Genomic DNA, 21,104 nt, shown 5'->3' on the forward strand with positions numbered 1-21,104 from the left:
GTGACTTATGTTTTTTCCCAGTCTTTCATTATCCTGATGCTGCTAAAACGGTTTATTTAGGTGGAAATACATTTTCATTGTTAGTCAATGCTAACCACTGTGTTATGTTCTGAATTCTGAGTTTGTGCTTCTCCAGACTAAGCACTCTTTAAAAATGCCTACAAGTATGAATGACATGGGAATTCTACACCTTGTAGTCCCCTTTGCCTTATGTAACATTTTCTATACACTGATTTACATCTATGAGTCACTGTCTCTATATGTGTGTGTGGTGTAAAGTGCTCTGACATCCTACAATGGTATGGGAGATGCTATAAAAAATAAAATACATGTGACAGAGGAGCTATGGAGAGACAGAGGCGCTGTTGGAGGGTGATAGTGGGGAAATCATTGAAGAACCCCAAAAAAAGATGGTCGTATCCTGGTGCATAGTAAGGTCCGCCACTTCAGAAACGCAGGGTTGCACCATATTTACAAGAATATGGTGCAGCCCTTTGTTTCCCCTGCGTTGGCGCTACACTTAACAGTGTAGCGCCAATACAGGCACCCTTGCATCATAATGCAAGGGTGTCTGCATGCAGGGGAAGATTGTTTATGTACAGGAAGGGTCCCCTTCCTGTACATAACAATCTTGAAATGCTGTTTTGTCACTTCTATGTGTGCTGCTTAATGCAGCACACATGGAAGTTACAAAGTGTAATTTTTTTAAAGATTGTTTATGTGCAGGAAGTGTCACCTTCCTGAACATAAACAATCAAAGGTGTTTTGCAAAAACGAGGCGAAATAAAGCATTTCTCCTTGTTTCGCCAAGTTAAGACCAGGTTTTCCCTGGTCCTAATTTTGGCTCTGCCTCCCATTTACGCTGCCCTTGTAAATAGGGGGCAGCGTCAAAATCAATGGGTGTTGCACTGGAACGCCCACCGCAACACCCACTGCCCACCCCTTTCACTCGAAGCATTGGGTGAAAGGGGGTCTTATTTACAAGGCACTGTTAAGCCAAGTAATGGGCCAGATGTACGACCTTTCTTGGGGCCGCAAACGGGAGATCCTCCCGTTTGTGGTCGCAAAAAAGGGTAATAGCATGTACAAATGCTATTCTGCGAGTCAGTGACTCTCGCTATTAGGAAAGGGCGTTCCTTCCCAATAGCGACTCGATATGCTATGTACTGATGTTTTGTGGCTGCATTTGCGGCCGCAAAACACTCGCAGTCTACCACCTACTTCAAGTAGGTGGTAAACCACTCGCAAAGGGGAAGGGGTCCCCATGGACCCCTTCCCCTTTTTGAGTATGTGGGAAAATATTTTTTAAGAGCGGGCAGTGGTCCCAGAGACCACTGCCGGCCCTAAATAAAATGAAACTGAAAAGTTTCATTTTTCTTTTTTTAAATGCATCCGGTTTTCCTTTAAGGAAAACGGGCTACATTTATAAAATACCTGCTTAATTAAAAAAGCAGTCACAGACATGGTGGTCTGCTGACCCCAGCAGGCCACCATCCCTGTGAATGCTAGCCAATGCTAGCCAATGAAAGCTAGTGAAAGGGGTCGCAAATTGCGCCTGCCTCATTAATATTAATGAGGCAAGCAATTTGCGACCCCATTAGGAATCACAAACCGTGTCTGAGGCACTGTTGTGCATTCCTATTAGCGGGTCGCAAATGCGCCGCAATTTGTGACTCGCTAATTGACGGGTCGTACTTCTGGCCCTAAGTGGCTTAACGCTGCCTTGTAAATATGGCGAAGCCCCTATCGCCACAGAAATGTTGCAAAAAGTTTTGTTCCCATGGTGATAGGGCCTTGTAAATATGCCCCTAAAATCCTTAGTAATTCGATCATTTGTTTTCTGTGCACACGTGTTTATTTTTTTCGAATTACTGTTTTAATGTTTGAAATTTAAATCCTACAAATTGCTTGGGGGTCCCCAGCTTCCAGTGGTGACTCAATGGGGGTCCTCTGGAGTTAAAAGTTTGGGAACCACTGCCTTATCTGTTAGAGACCAGATGAAGCCTCCGATTACTTACCGACCCACCCCTTCTCCCTGCACTGCTGACAGGTTTCCAAGGTCAGGGCGGATCCCTTTCAGGGCCCTAGTTTTCACACGCATCAATGTCTCTACAAGTCATGACTCCTTGCTTCTGGCATGGAAAGTCGTGAAAAAATAACTGACGTCAGCACGCCAAGGTGGCGCCTAAATAGGTGATATGGATATCACTTCTGGTGTAGATGACGATGCCATTCGAAGGCAACCTACACAACGTACTGGCGCACAGGGGTATTGCTCTAAGAAAAAGCTTCCGGATCCAGTCTGTTGCCTGGAAAATACAAAGGTAAGTAATCTGTGGCTAGATCATGTCCCGGCCAGATAAGGCGTTACTGAAGGTAACTTGTTCCTTACATATGAATGTTAAATGGGTTGCCAAAATTAGGTAGAGATCGCAGTAACAAAGAATGAGAGAGTGTTTAGGAGTGTGTACAAAAGGTTTCCAGAAATATGAGAATTCATTGCACCCATTTTAATTACTTACATATGACCTATTTGTCTCCCAAACAAATAACCCTAATGATGGACACATCCTATGGTGTGATTGCCCTAAAGCTGGCTTCTGCCATATGTTCTGGGTCTATATTGAGATACAGACGTATGAGAGGAGTGTCATGTAACAGCTTGAGTCTCTTCTGTGTAGAGAGGAACAGTTTACTCAAGTTGCCTGCTTTCTGGGTCTGTTTTGAAAACGTAAAACTCTAAAAGTGAGCAATAGAAACATTGACATGGCATTAATTCTAGCCAATCGACAGATAGCAATGTGCTGGAAAGCTAATGCGCTCCCTTACATCAGCAAACGATGGCGAGATCTTGGCAGATGGACCAAATCTGAAAGCCGTGCCCTGCACGCAGACTAAAGGAGTTTGCATAATGTTTCGTCACCCGTGGGATGAAATTGTATTGAACTTTGAAATTCCTGAATAGAGGGACGATGACAGTTCCCATGAAAGATAATATGGGTATACAGAGGAATGGTCCCACCCTTTTAATCTTCCCTTTCATTTACAACGATGCAAGTTTTGATCACCCAACACGTTCCTAGAATATCTTGGAATTAAGTTGTTATGATTTGATGTTAACCTGTTTAATACTGTGGTCTATAAATGCTAAACCTGTGACTGTTTGCATGCCCTACCTCATAGCATTCAGTTGCTTACTCCCGTAATGATACACCTGACTTACAAAACTTTACAATATACCTGAATGTAATTTACATGTGCACTGTTGATCATGTCACTACATATCCAATTGCGGTGCATTTATATGATAAAATCGAAAAGATAAAAAAAGACCTCTTCTAGTTGTCCACATGAGCCAACATACGTAACCTGTTGTGCAGTTCTGAACCCTCCTCTACCATGATGTTAGCCCATTCAGTTTTTACAGGCTAATACAGGAAGGAACCAATTGTGATATAAAATATATGCAAAGAAATATTTGCCACGAACAAATTACCTAATTGCTGAATCCAGTTAAGTGATTTTTTTAATAAGAATGTTTTCAGTAATATTTGTCTTTCTAATGCCATTTAAGGTATATTCTATACCTTTCTGGGTCAATCTGAAGCTAGTCGCATTGTCCCAAAAGTCTGTGTTCTTAAACGTTAAAGTTAATGTTAAAACAAGTATATAATCACTGCCTTTCTGAATTTGTTTGTTACCATTTTTTTCATTTTTTTATTTATAAAAGACAATATACTATAGAACATTTTTCTTTAAAATAATTTCTAGCGATACCTATTTAATACTGTATTACTCATTTTTCCAGAAAAGCAGTGTGATTGGAGATGTCTACAGGGCTAATTACTCCGTTTTCAGATGTCCTCATATTTATGGAGTGCTTGAAGCCGGTGAAACATCGAAGGTATTGTGAATAATTGCTACACCAATATAGCATGTCCTCTCTATGTTCAAAGGCAGTGGCTTGTGCTATACCATTGTGAGTTTAGCAAATAGTTTTATTGCATGTCGTGCCATATCTGAATCCGTCTGCTCTATTAATGGATGGAAAATATGCATTTGTAGCATTACAATTTGTTATGACTTTCTTCAAAATAAATCTATTTCCCAGTAATCAAATGCATGTTCTGTATTTTACATTTAAATCTCATTGGAATGGTAAGCAAAGCATGACAATAATAACAAAACGATCTTGCGAGAAGGACATTCTACATAGCCCCATTCAATTTGTTTAGTCTATTGGCTTGATAATGTAATCAATAGGTAACCGCCGTCCACATTTAGTAAAAAAAAAAGTGGACCTTCTATTGAAAAGTGTATCTTATACTCCCTGTTTCATAAACCTGGGGAGGACTGCTAGGAAGAGATTGGATGGGAAATTGGAGGACAGTAGCCGAAGAGATCAGAGTCAATGGAAAAGGATTGGCAGCACGTGGGAAGCAACTTATAAGGGTAATTGTTTTCTGGCAGTTTGTCAGAAAAGCTTTATTTCTAATAGAATATTTCCTTAGATTCCTTATCTCTTCTAGGTCAGGTGTTCTTAAGCTTTTGTCCTCTTTGGACCCAGACTTAATCATTACTGAAACTCGTAGACTCCCACTGAATCATTAATGGAATTCTGGGAAGCACCCCCCTATAACAATACACACAAAAAATACATAAACCAGCATTCATCAAACAAATACACAGATGATGAAACATTTCTTTAATTCACAAATAAATATAAAAAAAATAAAATGTTCATTTTAAACAGGTTGGAGCTTGTCTAAATTCAGTGGAGTCCACTTATCATCTATGCTTTATTCTGTTGAATGCACTTGCACTGCTCCCACGAAACACTCTGAGGATACTAACTTAATACTTAGCCACCATTTTCAAATTTCTCAAATTTACAGAAAGTTTTAAATATTCAATTTTATATTTTGTTTTGTTTGTATATACACTTTATTAATCAACTAATATTATTTAATTTCTAAGCACTCACAACCCACTGGGAAGGCTCCGTAGCCCCCAGGGGTCCCCTGACCGCAGATTAAGAATTCTTGTTCCAAAAGTGGTATGCAGACACCCTGCCACTTGGCACCCTCCTTGCCATCCCTCTCATTGCTTCCGGTATCCAGGGCGAAATACATCTCCAAATCAAATGCCACTAGTGGTATCAACGCAGAGAGTAACACCACCCACATTGTTCATTCCACATCTTCCTGCTTCTGAGTCGTATTCCAATCTCTCTCCAGTACCTCACACAACCCCACCGAATCTACAGACTACATCACCGCTGCCACTGCCGACATGGCCCCTATCACTGTCTCTCCATATGCTGGCACCACATCCAATCAACTGAACATACTGCCACTGGTGCCCTACTACTCCAGAAGGGAGGCACAGAGAATAATGGAGGAAGGCAGATACTGCTTTAGGGAAACAGAGCCTCAAGACAACCCCATTGCGAACGATGAGGGGGACAGTGCATTGGATCTGGAGTTTGCAGGTTAAAAGATACATGGGTGTTCTATACCTCCCTGGAGTGGAACTGCTATCATGCGGTCATCAGAAAGGCAACAAATATGTTTGAGATGCAGCTGCCATCCACTGAAGCCAAATCAAACATTCTGACAGAGGTCCTGCACTCCAACTTCCCACGCGGAAGAACCATTGCTTCTGCTCAGTGTAGCGCTAACAGAGCCGTACTGTCAGTATGGGAAAAGCTGACAACTTCTCCTTCCATTTCAAGACCAGTTGCCAGGCAATATTAACCAGCTCCTGGAGATCCCACCTTCCTTTCAGCTCACCCCTCCAGAGATCTTAGTAGTGCTGGCCTCTTGTTAATCAAAATTGTCTCCATACTGCTTTCCTTCTACAATATCGACCAGGGAATCAAAGAAAATAGAGCCGTTTACCTAAAGGATGATTTTGGCAGGGAGCATGGCTCTCAAGTCTATTAATGCTACCTGTCTTCTTGGTTGATATGTGCATGTTCTGTTGGATTCAGCTGAAGCAGTCATTCTGACCTGCATTCATTTTACAGAGCTGATAAGGGATAGACAGGCGGCTGCTCAGTAGGTATCTACATACCGAAACCAGAGACTGCTATCCGTTTCAGGGGTTTCATGCCTTCAGAAGGGGCTTTTCAATTTGTGGCTGTCAGCAGTTTGCAAATCAGCAGCAGCAGGCAGACCCCTCTAGAAACAATATCAAGGGCATGGCAAAAGAGGAACACAGACACTCCCCTCTCCCTTCCTTCTCTTGTTCTTCATCCCCAGCCACCACAGGGAATCAGTACTAGTTCCACCTTACCCTTATACTCACAGTGTCTTGGAGGACAGGTGTCCTCATTTTCACTAGCTTGGAGGGCCATTATTTTAGACCTTTGGGTCCTGCAAATTGTGGAAAGGGAGTATGCCCACTTTTTCAACAAACTGCTTCCCCCCCCCTTCAGTTGAGATGCACTCCAGCCAGACCACCTGCAGGTCCTTCTGCAAGAGATTTAATCCTTGCTTCCAAAGTTTTCAGTGGAGTTGGTTCCAGAGCAGGAACTGGATCAGCGGTGCTACCCCCGGTAATTGTTAATTCGCCAGAAGGACAGATGTCTATGCCGGATCATAGGCCTCAAGGTTCTGAACTGGTTCTTCAAAAAGGTAAAGCTCAAGATACTGTCCCGTACTCAGGTATATTTTGCGCTGGAAACAAAAGACTATAAGTGTTTCTCTTCCTACATTATGCCTATTTCAACACTCCTCTCCTACTCACACATGAAGTCTCTTAGCTTCATGGTCTGAGCCAAAGCACTACCAGTCGCTGTCTGTCGATTTAACCTCACTTCTGCTCCTTGCGTCTTCACAAGGTGATGGCGGTGGTTGTGGCCCAACTCAGACAAGCGGAAATCCCTGTATTCTCTTACCTGGACGACTAGCTCATCAAAGCCATCTCTCTAGAGTAGGTGTCTCGCCATTTGCAGGCAACAACGAAGTTGTTGTTTGACCTGCACTTTTCGATCGACAAGTCCAAATCTCACATGGTAATCTCTCAGTAGGGGCAGTACTGGGCAACACATTGAGTCGAGCCTTTTCTCCTCCCCAGACGTTTCAAGGTATTTTGGCTACGGTTCTGATGTTTGAGTTCAGCGATCATTCCTGTACTGATGGTCTTAAGCCTGCTTGGTCTGCTAACTTTATACATTCTATGGTCACCCATGTATGCTGACACATGAGGGCCCTCTAGTGCTTTCTCCAGGAGCAGGGGTTCCAACTCAACCAAGATCTCAAAAGCTATATCAAAATCCCCAGGGGCACTGCAGCGGACCTACGATGGTATAGTGTGAGCAGCAACCTTATACAAGGGAAGCAGTTTCACCCTGTAGGATCATGGATGCCTCTACCCTAGGGTGAGGAGCCCATCTTGAGGAACTGGAGATCAGAGGTCTCTAGTCTCCAAAAATACAGGTATTGCACATCAATCTGTTGTAATTACTTGCCATGCGTCGAACTCCCAAGGTCTTCCTCCCTGCCATTCATGTTTAGTTTGTCCAGATTTAGCAAATCACCTGGCTGGAGTTGTCAACGTAGAAGCGGAGAGTTTTATCCGACGACATCTTGCCAACTAAGAGTGGCGGTTTCACCCAGAGGTAGTTGTAGGAAAGTTTTTCATCTTGACATGGTCACCTCCACGTTTTGCCCTAGTACATATGCTTTTTTCGACTGAAAGTGCAGTGGGTCCAAGTTAACCAGCCCCCCAGTGCCTGTGCTCTTTCCCTTGAAACAGGTAAATGTCTAATTGTAACCAATTTGGCAAGGACTTGCAGCACCCCTGCAAGTCCCTAGTACCTCGGGTACCCAGGGCATGGGTACTAAAGAGTTGAAGAATGTATTGTGCCACCCAAAGGGACCCACACAAAAACTGCATGCAGCCTGCCATTGCAGAATGCGTAAAATGGTGCAAACCATTTTGAAAACACGACATGGCACACGTGCCCATGCACACTCCATGTGCCATGCCCAAGCACACTCAGTATAGTATATGTAAGTCAGCATTACAGCAGGCCTTAGAGACCTTAGGCAGGGTGCATTATATCATATGAAAGGATATATTTTCATGATCAGATATGCCCCTGGGATGTCTGGTTCCATTGCCACGATATCGCAAGTGATCAGGAACCCATCTTATGAACTGGGCACTGGTCATTACGAGTTACCGAGGTACATAACGGCTTCACTGAAAATAATGCTGCTTTAATAAATCCACACGTATGCCAGTGTTGGATTTACTATGACATGTACCCTGAGGGCACCGTTAAGGTACCCCTTTAACCTTCCAGTCGATTAGTGTGCTGGCTGACTGGACTCTTCCAGCCTGCTACCACAGACTAGTTTCTGACCCCCTGCTCGGGAGAGCCAACACACATGGAGGTCCGGAACAAATGCCTACTCCGGAGGAAAGCGATCACGCTTCCTTTAACAGGATGGCTAGTAAATTAGCATACCAAGGCCAGACACTTCAAAGCCTCTGCCGACTTTGATGTGCAACCCCGGCTTACTCCAAACCCATTTGACTCCAGTCCACGTGTTGCACTATCAAGCTAGTCCCATCCTTAAGGTTGGCCACCTGAAGTGCACACTCGAAGATTTTCACTATTGTGTTTTAGTGAAACAAGGAAGTGTGGGTCAGGTTTATGCCCACTCATCACAGTAAGTGGTCATATAGAGGATATAGTCAACCCAGTGGCAGGTAGCCCATTGACTGCTACCTTACACTGTCCTTAACACCTCTAAATTCGGTATTTAGGTGACCCCCAAATGCCAGGAACTCAGATTCATCTACCTGGGAACAGAAGCAGGACAAAGAGTCATAAACACAAGAACTGTGGACCAGCACAGAAATTGGCACCAAACCCTGCCTGGCTACTTCTCTCCCAAAAATTGCAAGAAAAGACTCGGCCTGCCCTGAACAGCCTCCCCAAACCCTTTGAGGACTGCCCAGGACTTTAAGTGAGATGCTGCTTTCCTGCTTGGTTGTTAAAGTGGAGGAGCCATCTCCCTGCGTCTGCAGGCACTGACCGCATCTGCCCTGTTCACCATTTTGATGACCATCAGGTCCATCGAGGGTGCAACTCGCCAGGAGGAGGTCATTGAGAGTCCAGGTGGTCAGCCCCTCGCAAGTCTTGAGATGCTGAACCTTCCCGGAGCCTCCCTGCATCAAAACCCGGTGTACCGGAGCCCTTGCAAGCTCCAAGGCTTGTTGTTTGTCCAGCCTGAACACCACCGACCTACTGACGAGAGACTTCAGGATCTCCTAGGTCATCATTGAGAGTACCCATGCAATGTTGTTTTCCTTCTCTCCCCAGGTCACCAAAGTCAAGTGAAGTCTCTAACTTCAGCGACTCACTGTACAAAACAACCAAGCCCCCCAGCCCACCTTCACATAAACCAGCTGAGTCCCTGTGCTCCAGAGAACCTCAAGAGGCGAACCACCCTTTTTGTTCTGTCGGACTTATCCCCAAGTCTCTACTTGCAGCCTTTCTTTTGCAGGTATCTTTGCCATTGACTTTACAGCTTAGCACTTGACGCTACCATCAGGACCAGCACCTCTGCACCCGGACTCACCAGGGCAGATTAAACTGAACTGCTAGTGGTTTTTTAGACCTTGGCCACTAAGCACCTTAAGTCCCCAAAGGTATTCTTCAAGACTGTTTGCAAGTGTATCTATGCAATGAATGTTTCTCCGAAAGGATAACATTATCGCTTTCGAGGCTCATACCTCAAAACCGTTTTTTTACTGTATTTTTGCTTCTACCACAAAAATCTTTAACTCCAAAAGTGCTTACCTCATTCCGATGAACTTGGTGTCTAAAAGTATATAAAAATCTTATTGTTCTAAATTGGTCTCGAGTTTCTTCTTGAGTGTCTCTCTCATTTATTGACTCTGTGTGTACAACAAATGCTTAACAGTACCCTCTGATTCCGGAGGGATGATGAAAAGGCACTGGCGACAGCCCGGGCGTGGGAATCGTTGGTGGTAGAACTTCAGGGACTGATGTCCGAGGCTGGGGACGGGCAGAGCGTGCCTGATAGGCAGGAGGTAGTGGGGAGCGGGGAGTAGTAGGGGTGAGGCGGTGGGTCCTAGCCGCCCACACTTTGGCTCGGCATGATGGAAGGTTCTGCTTGCTTGGGGAGAGGTTGGGCTCCTGTATATTATGGTCTAGGGAGGGGGGGCGCATCGAAAGAAGGGGAGGGGTAGGGGGCGGGGGCACACTGACACGGGGTGGGGGAGGGGGGGTAAGGGACCGGGTGGGCAGGTTGTTCCGGCTCCTGGAGCATCGGGTTGCGGCTACGGGTGTGGTACTTCCTGGATGGGTGGGGGGGGCGAGATGTTTGTTGATTTACTGATTTGGAAACCAATAAAAAATGTTTCAACAAAAAAAACAGTACCCTCTGATAAGCCTAAGCTGCTCTACCACACTACCCCCAAATAGAGCATTTGAGATTATTAATTTAAGCCCTGTATACAAATAAGGGTCGTCTGTGCTTTTTGCAAAGTGTGCCTTTACATTGGCACCACCACATAAAAAGCCAGCTTCCTACAGTAGTCCACAACATTTTCTATGGGGGACTCTTTAGATAGATCAGATTGCAACTTGAAACTCTGTGCCCTCCAGTATCTGATGCAAGGAGCCTTGGGGAAGCATTTGTTTGTGGTGGAACGGTCAACTGTGCATTTTCCCCCATTCCCTTGATTCCTTATGTTTTGAAGAAGAATCGTCTCGATCAGCCCTGATTCATTTTCATTTCACTGAACTGGCCATGAATTGTGTGGTATGCAGACCTCATTCACCTCTCCCTTTGTTCCATTTCCCTCATAGAGTAGAACTCCTCTTTCAATCACAGTTGTCGATTCTACACCCCTACCTCCAGAGACTACAATATGATGCCTGGAGATTAAACAAGGCAGCCTGCGTTAGTTTTCTCTGTCCTCTGAGTTGGTGGATGTTATACTATGCTCAGAAAACAACTCCACTAAACATTCTATTCAGGTAAATGGGGCAAATATGTCACATGGTGTACTAAAAGCTCTGTCGATCCTCTTCAGGCCTGTTTATTTGACAGTTTATGATTCTAAGTGACCCATGGTTATCAGATTCTTAAAAGGCCTCACTAACCTGATTCCCCCTACTCCCTTTATTATGCCTCTGAGACCTCAAACTTGTTCTCATTTTTCTTATGTGCTCCTCAATTGAGCCATTAAACACTTGCCCTTTAAGCCTCCTCACTTTAACCCCTTGTGTGCGCACAACGGCCGGGAGCCGTCGTGCTCCTAGGCGCAGGATGGCTCCCGGCCATCCTGGCACATGGCACTGGAAATCCCTCTGGTGCAGGCACCAGAGGGATTTCTTTTTCTCCCCTAAAGCCTCGGGAGCTGGGGAAGAGCTTCCCCAGCTCCCGAGCCCCCACCCCCGGTTTCTGTGAAATGATGATCAGCGCGCATGTCGCACTGACGTCATTTCATAGAAACTGAAATGAACCTTTAGGCTCATTTCAGTTTCACTTTCTATGTGTTGAGGGGGCTATCTCAGCCCCCTGAGCACGTAGAAAGACGGGAGAATCTCCCCATTCCAATGGTACCCCTCCCTAGTGGATCCCTGCTTGGGCATCGTCCCAGGGGGTGAAAACATTTCTGAAAACTAAACACCCGGGGGAGTCCAGCGAGGTGTGGCTTGTGTGGGTCCCACAACGTTTTCCTACAGAGAATCCCCTGCAAACCTCAAATGTAGCTGAAAAAATCACTTTTTCCCCCAAATTTTTGGTTTGCAGGGGATTCTGGGTCGGAAAATGTTGGGCGACCCACGCAAGCGATACCTCGCTGGACTCCCCCGGGTGTCTAGTTTTCAGAAATGTGTGGGTTTGGTAGGTTTCCCAAGATGGCCGCTGAGGCCAGGGCCAAAAACTAATGGGACCCCCTTTGCAAACCCAGGTTGTTTTGTGATCGGTAATTTTAATATCTGAAAGAGACACGTTAGTGATAGATTCCTTACCTTAGAATATCCCCAGGCGTCCGTCTGGATCCGTAAAGTTTTTTCGCTAGCAGTACCCCTGCGCGTCAGTAGGTGGCGTCGTGTGGCTCTGCGTCCGTCTCTGGCTTCTCATGCGCTGAGATGACGTCACAGAGACTACTTAGGCGCCACCCATGCGCGCTGACGTCAGTTCTTCCTTTTTCCGCGCCAGTAAGCGCAGATCCGGTTAGAGCATGTACCTCATTCACTTTTTGGCTATCTTTTTGAGACTTTTTATCTACTGTCAGTTGTCTAATCTGGTGCATGTAGGGATGCCTGGTTTTAAGTCTTGTGGGGCCTGCCGTCGCAATATGTCGGTGGCGGACCCCCACGACGTCGGTCTCTACTGCCTGGAGAGCGACCACGACTCCCGGGCCTCTTTGGACTGTTTGGCCATGGCCCCGAAGGCCTTGCGGGAGCGGCGCCGGAAGCTGTTTGAGGTCTGGCACTCGTCCCCGCGCCGCTCACGGTCCAGGGGCCGCTCCAGGGAACGCTCGCGGGCCATCATCATCATCGTTCCTCGGGTTCCAAGTCTTCACCCTCTGATGCGGGTAAGAGACGACACAAAAAGAAGTCAAAGAAGCGTTGTCGCTCTCCGACGTCCCTCCGTCAGTCCTCGGATGCGGACGAGGGGGCAGTGGTTCTGCCCCTGCAGCTCCTTCAGAGCCCGGGAGTCCCGTGGCCTACCCACCTTACCCGGGTCCGTCGGCGACTCCCGCTCTGGTGCAAGAATTTCTTGCCACCTTGGACTGCCTGTTTTGGCCTCGGGCTCCCGCCGGTGCGCCAGCGGTTCCGTGTCAGGATTCTGTAGGGCCGTTGGCGCCACCGGCGCCACAAGGTCCCGCGCTGCCGGCTCCGGCCCCAGTGCCGCCATTGTCTCCACTTCCGGCGCCGCAGTGGGTACCATTTGTTCTGCCTCTGCCCAGGTTCTTGGACAATTTCTTTCCCTTCCTGGGATCCACACTGGGACACGGCGCCAGTTTGGCGCTGTTCCCAACGCCGTTTGTTCCTTCCCTGGTCCCTGCCCTGCCGCCGCAGCCTGTCCTGTATACGGTGGAGATGGAGGATGACTGGGAGGGGTCCGAAGACCCTCTTGCTCGTCAGTGTGACTCCAAACAGGACTGGGCGGACGAGTTAGAGGAGGCAGGCGGCCTCGATGTCTCCTTTGACCCGGGGTTTGCCTCTCCTCGTTGGTGCTTCGTCAGGCCGCTGAGGTCCTCCACCTTGATCTCCCTGCAGTGGCCCTCAAGATTAATCTCCTCACGGAGGTGCTCCAGACGGCGCCCTCTTCGTCAGAGCCCCTGCTTCCCTTTAACGACGCCCTCATTGACGTCTTGCTAGGCACTTGGTCGCGGCCTGCCACGGGGGCCCCGGTGGATAAGAATGTCGCCAGGTGTCATCGCCCGGTGCCGGGTGACCCTGCCTTTCTGATCACTCATCCTACGCCAGAGAGCTTGGTCATCCAAGCTTCGACATCTCAGAGTGCCTTTCCTACGGCTTTCCTAAGGACTCTTAAGAAGAAGCTGGAGCAGTTCGGCAAGCGGTTGTTCTCTTTGGCCAGCTTAGGGCTGCGGTCAGTGAACACCGCTTGCCTCTTGGGCCTCTATTCCCACACGGTGTGGGATGCCGTTGCACAGGTGTTGCCTCAGTGTCCTGAAGAGGCCTAAGCTGTGCTGTCTCAAGCTGTTGTTGAGGGTAAAGATGCGGCTAAGTTCGCTATTCGGTGTGGTTTGGACACCACGGACTCACTGGGTAGTGCCATTTCTACAACTGTGGTGCTTCGTCGCCATGCCTAGTTGAAATCTACCGGGTTCTCGCCAGATGTACAAAGCTCACTCATGGACATGCCCTTTGATGGCAACTGTTTGTTTGGCTATAAGGCCGACAGTGCGCTGGAGCGTTTTACGGACTCGCGGGCTACGGCCAAGTCCTTGGGTCTTTCCACGAAAAGCCCAGCCACTCCTGGTTTTCGTTCCTTTCGTGGCCAAGTCAGGGGCGCCCAAGCACGTTCCTTCAGCAAGCCTGTACAGAGCCAGCCTCAGCACGGCCGCGGTTTCAGCAGGGGCGAATCTGGAAATCAGCGTGGGGGTCAGTCCACCTCCACCGCTTCTACCTCCAAACCTTCCTAACCTGAGCTTTGTGGAGCCCCCCACGCCAGTGGGTGGCAGGATCCGCCATTACCTCCCCCACTCGCACGCTATCACATCGGACAAGTGGGTGTTGCAGATCATCCACAAGGGTTTCTCCCTTCCCTATCAGTCCACCCCTCCAGCCATGCCACCTCAGTACCACCGCATGTCAGGGGAACACTTGGCAACTCTCCAGCAGGAAATTAGGGCTCTCTTGGCCAAGGGGGCCATCGAGTGCATTCCTAGGCCGGAAGTAGGAAGTGGTTGTTATTCCCGCTACTTTCTGGTCCCCAAGAAGGACAAAGGGGGTCTGCGTCACATCCTGGATCTCAGGAACGTCAACCGCTTCCTCCGGAAGGAGAAGTTCAAAATGCTGACTCTGGCTCAGGTCCTGGCTTCCCTCGACCCTGGAGACTGGATGGTAGCGTCGGACTTGCAGGACGCATATTTTCACGTCCCCGTCTTGCCGGCCCTCCGGCGTTACCTGTGGTTCACGGTAGGCCAGGAGCATTTTCAGTTTGCCATGCTCTCCTTTGGCCTTACCAGCGCCCCTCGGGTGTTCACGAAGGTGATGATGGTGGTTGCAGCTCACCTGCGCAGATCAGGGGTGTCAGTCTTCCCTTACCTCAACGACTGGTTGCTGAAAGCGGGCTCGGCCCAGGCAGTCGTCAACCACATACAGACTACGGCCGACCTCCTGCATTTACTGGGGTTCTCCATCAATGTGCCGAAGTCGCACCTGAGTCCCTCTCAGAAGCTCCCCTTCATCGGAGCGGTTCTGGATTCGACGCTGTTTCGGGTTTATCCTCCCGAGCAGTGAGTCCGGGATATTCAGGCTATGATTCCGATCTTTCAGCCTCTATCCTGGGTTTCCGTCAGGATGACCCTCCGGCTCCTGGGCCTGATGGCCTCCTGCATCCTGCTGGTGCCAGATGGCGTATGCGGGCTCTGCAGTGGGACCTGAAGTTCCAGTGGGCGCAGCATCAGGGCAACCTGTCCGATCATGTCCAGATCTCCGAGGGCACTGCATGGCAATTGCAGTGGTGGCTCATGAATCGCGATTGGGCCAATGGCAGATCCCTCTCCTTTCCCCAACCGGAGCACACAGTGGTGACGGATGCATCCGTCCTGGGATGGGGAGGCCACTTGGGAGAGGCGGAGATCAGAGGCCTCTGGTCTCCGGTGGAGTCTCGGCTCCATATCAACCTTTTGGAGCTTCGGGCAATCCGACTTGCACTGAAGGCATTCCTTCCCTCTTTCCGGGGAAGTGTAGTGCAGATGTTCACGGACAACACCACCGCCATGTGGTATTGCAACAAACAGGGCGGGGTCCTGGACCCTATGTCAGGAGGCTCTGCGCCTCTGTATATGGCTGGAACATCAAGGCATTACCTTGGTGGTTCAACACCTGGCAGGTTCTCTGAACGCCAGGGCGGACGATCTCAGCCTCCGGTGCTTGATAGATCACGAATGGCATCTGAACTTGGACGTGGTGCAAGGTCTCTTTCAGCAGTGGGGAGAGCCTTGGTTAGATCTATTCGCCACCGAAGAGAACACGCAATGTCATCAGTTCTGCGCTTTGGAATTTCCAAGGCGTCAGTCGCTAGGAGGCGCTTTTCTTCTCTAGTGGAGTTGCGGTCTGTTGTACGCCTCTCTGCCTTTACCACTTCTGCCCAGAGTGCTGAAGAAGATTCGGCGCGACAGGGCCCAAGTCATCCTTGTGGCTCCAGATTGGGCACGAAGATACTGGTATCCTGAGCTACTCAGCATGGCGATCGATCCCCCGATTCGACTGCCATTTCGGGAGGATCTTCTGTCGCAGCAGCAGGGGATGGTCCTCCACCCGAACCTGTGCAGTCTCTATCTCCATGCTTGGAGATTGAGCGGCGACAGTTGACAGGTTTTGATCTTCCTCCCGAAGTCTGTGATGTCATTCTGGCGGCCAGGCGGCCCTCCACTAAAATGGTATACTCCTGCAGGTGGAACAAGTTTGTGGCATTGTGCACAGCAAAGGCTGTGGATCCCCTTTCTACTCCTCTTTCCGAAGTCCTTCTGTTCCTTCTTTCTTTGGCCCAGCAGGGCTCTGCTCTGAGCACTATCAAAGGTTATCTTTCGGCCATCTCTGCCTTTTTGCGGCTTCCAGATCAGCCTTCTCTTTTTATGTCCCCGGTTGTTAACCGTTTCCTAAAAGACATTACGCACACATCTCGGACACTTCCTACTCCGATACCCACATTTCACCCTCTTGGGCGATTTTAACCTGCATCTCGAAATACCTGTTGACCCCTTCACCAGTAATCTGCAGCAGACATTGGATATTTTCAACCTGCAACAAAGCGTCAAGCTGCCCACTCATTCCCTTGGTCACACCCTGGATGGTGTCTGTTCCAATTTCCCAGCCATCATCACCTTACCTCCCATTCCTCAAATCTGGACTGATCACAGCCTGATCCTGTTCCATATCCTCAACATCCCCCCTTCTAACTGCAAAAAACCAACTCTCCAACACATTCACTCCATCAATTGGAAAACTGTTCAGGAAAGTTTTATTTCTCATCCCTTTTCCCCTACTAACGCCCCCCCTTCCTCTGGTAACATCGATAAAGATGCAGTCTCTCTTAACAACTGGCTTTCTCAAGAAATCTCAAAACGATGTCCACCTAATAAAAAAGACAACACCCTTAAGAAAACGAAAATTAAAGCCCCTTGGTATACGCCTGATCTTACCGCCGCACACCTACTCTGCAGGAAAGCAGAACGTAAATGGCGTAGATCCTACGAAAATGACGATCGGAACAACTACATTTTTCAGAGGAAAAATTATCTCTCAACCATTAAATCAGCAAAAAGAACCTACTATGTAAACGCCATTAAAGAGGCCAGCCAAAAACAACAAACCCTCTTCTCCATAGTAAAATCTTTCACCAAACCAAAAGCTCTTCAACCAGAGATCCCCCCGTCCCAAGAACTGTGTGATAAGATCTCCGACTACTTTGAGGAAAAAATCAGCTCTATTCACACAAACTTCCCCCCTTCCCCTCCGGTGTACTCAATCTCGGAGCTAGACAAATCTCGCCCGACCGCAAACAGCCTTAAACTTTTCACCCCGGTGACCCTAACTCCGACCAGAGAAGCGATCCTTTCATGCAAATCGGGCTCCCCCTCTGACCCTTGTCCCCCCAAGATCCTCCACACCATCATTGATGAAATCAACCCCATCATTAATGAAATAGTCAACCTCTCCCTCAAATCTGGCTCTGTCCCTCTCGCTTGGAAAAAGGGTGTGGTTAAACCTCTTATGAAAAAGGCAAACAAACCCCCCTCTGACTTAACTAACCTTCGTCCCATCACCCTGCTACCTGCGCTGGGCAAAATAACAGAACAGTTAGTCCATAAAGAGCTCAAGTCCTTCCTTGATGCCCACAACCTACTTCACCCCCAGCAATCCGGTTTCCGGTCTAGACATTCTACCGAGACCGCCCTGATCGAGCTGACCGATACCATCAAAAACCTACAAGATCAGAGGAAGAAGGCCATACTGATCCTTCTCGACCTCTCGGCGGCATTCGATACTATTTCCCACTCCATTCTGCTCAACAGACTTATGGACATCGGCGTCACAAACTCGGCCCTTGCCTGGATCAGTTCCTTCCTCAGTGACAGATCTCAAACCGTCTCACTGGGTCCTTTCCAATCGAAAGAGAAAAAGATCTCCTGTGGAGTTCCCCAGGGCTCCATTCTTAGTCCCCTCCTATTCAATATATATCTCATCCCCCTACTTTCACTTATAGAATCGTTTGGCATAACTGTCACGTCTTATGCTGACGATACTCAGCTTGTCATCCCTCTCGACGACAATTCCAACTTGGCCGAACTTAATCTCAAGCGCTGCCTCACAGCGGTCTTTCAATGGATGGACGCCAACCATCTCCGCTGCAACTCGAATAAAACCGAGATCTTGCCCATTGGAAAGAATGCATCTTTCAGTCCCGCCCTGTGGTGGCCTGATAACTCTGCTGCCCCACCTCAGACAGTTTCTTCGGCCAGAAACCTCGGAGTTATTTTCGATTCCGATCTTTCTTTCGATTCCCACGTCGCAACTGTAGCAGGTAAATGCTTCGGCATTATAAAATCCATGCGAAAGTTCTTTGACTTCCTCCCGCTCGATTCCAGAAAGACCATTGTGGTAGCCCTCATACTCTCTCGAGTGGACTATTGTAACGGCCTCCTGGCAGGGACCAAAAAGTCCACCCGACTGAAACTGCAAAGTGTCCTGCACACAGCCGCGCGTCTTGTCTTAAAACTCCCACGCAAATCTTCTATCTCCACTGCCCTCAGATTCCTTCATTGGCTCCCCTTGCACAAGAGAATACTCTTTAAAATTCTCGTTATAGCCTTCCGAGCCTTCAACAAATCCGGCCCAGTCTACCTGTCGAGACGCTTCCCTCACTACACCCCGGGTCGCACTCTCAGATCCTCTCAAGAAAACCTCATGACCCCCTCTAAATTCAACCTGAAGTCCAAAGGCGGAAAAACACTCAGTACCCTGGCTATTAGAGCCTGGAACAGTATGCCAAGGCATCTTAGACTTCAGACGCATGAGAAGCCGTTTAGGAAGCTCCTCAAAACGTGGATTTTTAGTCTCTCTGATGACTGGACTAAAGCAGCCATTTAGTCCCCCACCACCTTTCCAGTGATCTGGTCCCAGGTTTTACAGCGCCAAGATGCTCCCTTTGGAGCGAACGTTTGCGCTCTATAAATACCTATCCAATATCCAATATCCACACGTTTCCTCCCGTGCTGTTCAAAATGCCTCACTGGGACTTAAACCTGGTCTTGACATATATTATGTGCGCTCCCTTCGAGCCCCTTCATACCTGTCCTTTGCGTCTTCTCACTCTCAAGACGGCCTTCCTGGTAGCTATCACCTCTGCCAGAAGAGTGAGTGAGCTCCAGGCTCTTTCTTCCAAACCTCTTTTCCTTTCTGTTCATCCAGACAAGGTGGTTTTAAGGACCCGTCCTTCTTTTTTGCCAAAGGTTGTCACGCCCATCCACATCGGGCAGACCATCAATTTGCCCACCTTCTTTCTGCCTCTGCATCCTTCGAAAGAGGAGGAGAGGCTCCACCGTCTGCACCCAAAACGTGCGCTCTCATTCTACCTGCAGCGTACACTACAGTTCTGGGTGGACGACCAGCTCTTTGTTGGCTACGTAGGCACCAAAAGAGGTCGGGCCATGCACCAACGGACCATCTCTAGGTGGGTTGTTTTGTGCATTAAAGCTTGCTACTCTTTGCCAAAGAAGGAGCCTCCATTGGGACTGAGCGCCCATTCCACCAGGGCGACGGCAGCTACCACTGTTTTGGGACTGGGAATCCCCCTCAATGACATCTGTCAGGCAGCTACATGGGCATCTCTGCACACGTTCACAAAAAACTACTGCCTGGACAGCCAAGTCCAGAGAGATGGCTTCTTTGGCCGTTCTGTTGTCCAGAACTTTCTGGTGTTAACTTGGTTCTCAGACCCACCTCTGGGGTTGGTATTGCTGGGGTATCTATTCTAAAGGTAAGGAATCTATAATTAATTGTCTCTTTCAGATGAACAAGTTACTTACCTTTAGTAACGATATATCTGTAAGAGACATAGATTAGTTCTAGATTCCTTACCGCCCCACCCATCCTCCCCGTTCTGCGAACTGACTTCTAGGGTCAGGGAATTCCTTTCAGGGCCCTGGTTTTGTGCACCAGTGGTGGGTGTCATGCATGGCTCTGCGCTTCTGGCGTAGAATGTCGTGTAAAAACTGACGTCAGAACGTAAGGGCGGCGTCTAAGTAGCTACCACGATGTCCTTCCGGCGACCATTTCGCCAACGACTAACGCGTAGCCGACCGACGCCACTTTTCGAAGCGCAGGCGTACTGCTGACAAAAAAATTCTCCGTATCCAGCCTGTGACGTCTAGGGGTAATTCTAAAGGTAAGGAATCTATAACTAATCTGTCTCTTACAGATATGTCGTTACCGAAGGTAAGTAACTTGTTCTACAGCACCACCCATCCCTTTTACTTTGTGGCTATGCGCTTCTGGGTGGAAAAAGCGAAAAGTACTGACGTCTGTGCGCCTGGGGGGCGCCTATATAGGTACCGCAACGTCTTAACCGATGCTAACGAAGCCGTAATGTGGAGGCGAATGGAGCCACCCGACAGAGTGCGCAAGGGGTATTGCTCAACAAAAGTTTCCTGATCCAGCCTGACGCTTGGGAAATTCAAAGGTTAGGAATCTGCAGCTAGATAGGGTCTCTACCAAATAATGCATTTCCGAAGGTAAGTAACTTGTAACTTGCATCTCTTCTATGTGAAAGCTCGCCACTGACTACTGGTAACAAGAAGATCTCTTTCAAACTATTATATATCACATACAGAACTATAAACAATGGTCCCAAATGTATTCAGACAAAACTCACCAAATACTTAAAAGTTGGAAACCTAAACTCCAGATTTGTGCTGTCTGATAATTCCAGTGTTCCCAAAAAATTATTGTTAGCATTGTTTTCTTTGTACATGCCACCAAATTAAGGAATTACATCCCAGCAAAGATGAAACCCACTAATAATTATGTAAGATTTTGAAGAATATTAAGAGACTGTTTATTCACAATCTGATTAGCCGGGAACAACCAGATACGGTGTCTGCAAAGACTTGCGTCAGTACACATTTCTACTGCTCATTGTACCAAGAAAAGACCACATGCAGCACCTGTAATTAAACTATGTACACATCATCCCTGGTTAGGTGTACAAAGTAGGATCTGCATTCTTGGTCACCCCTACTTTTTGCTGATGTCATTATGTTTTTCTGACTAGTCTGACTGGGATCCTGCTAATTAGGACCCCAGTCTCTGTGCTTCTTCCCTAAATTGGACATGGTGAGCACTTGGG

General features: G+C 48.0%; 1 protein-coding gene across 5 annotated transcripts in view; it reads left to right on the forward strand.

The window, feature by feature from the left end:
• The window catches only part of CEP192 (centrosomal protein 192), a 1,978,693-nt gene that overhangs the window by 1,670,250 nt on the left and 287,339 nt on the right, over positions 1 to 21,104 (forward strand). For all 5 annotated transcript variants that reach the window (XM_085605862.1, XM_085605865.1, XM_085605864.1 and 2 more), the window contains exon 41: positions 3,809 to 3,904. In XM_085605862.1, coding sequence (XP_085461988.1) covers positions 3,809 to 3,904 — 96 coding nt within the window. The remainder of the gene's footprint in view (positions 1 to 3,808; positions 3,905 to 21,104) is intronic.

Source organism: Triturus cristatus, chromosome 5_1 (genome assembly GCF_964204655.1).
Source record: "Triturus cristatus chromosome 5_1, aTriCri1.1, whole genome shotgun sequence".
Taxonomy (NCBI): Eukaryota; Metazoa; Chordata; class Amphibia; order Caudata; family Salamandridae; genus Triturus; species Triturus cristatus.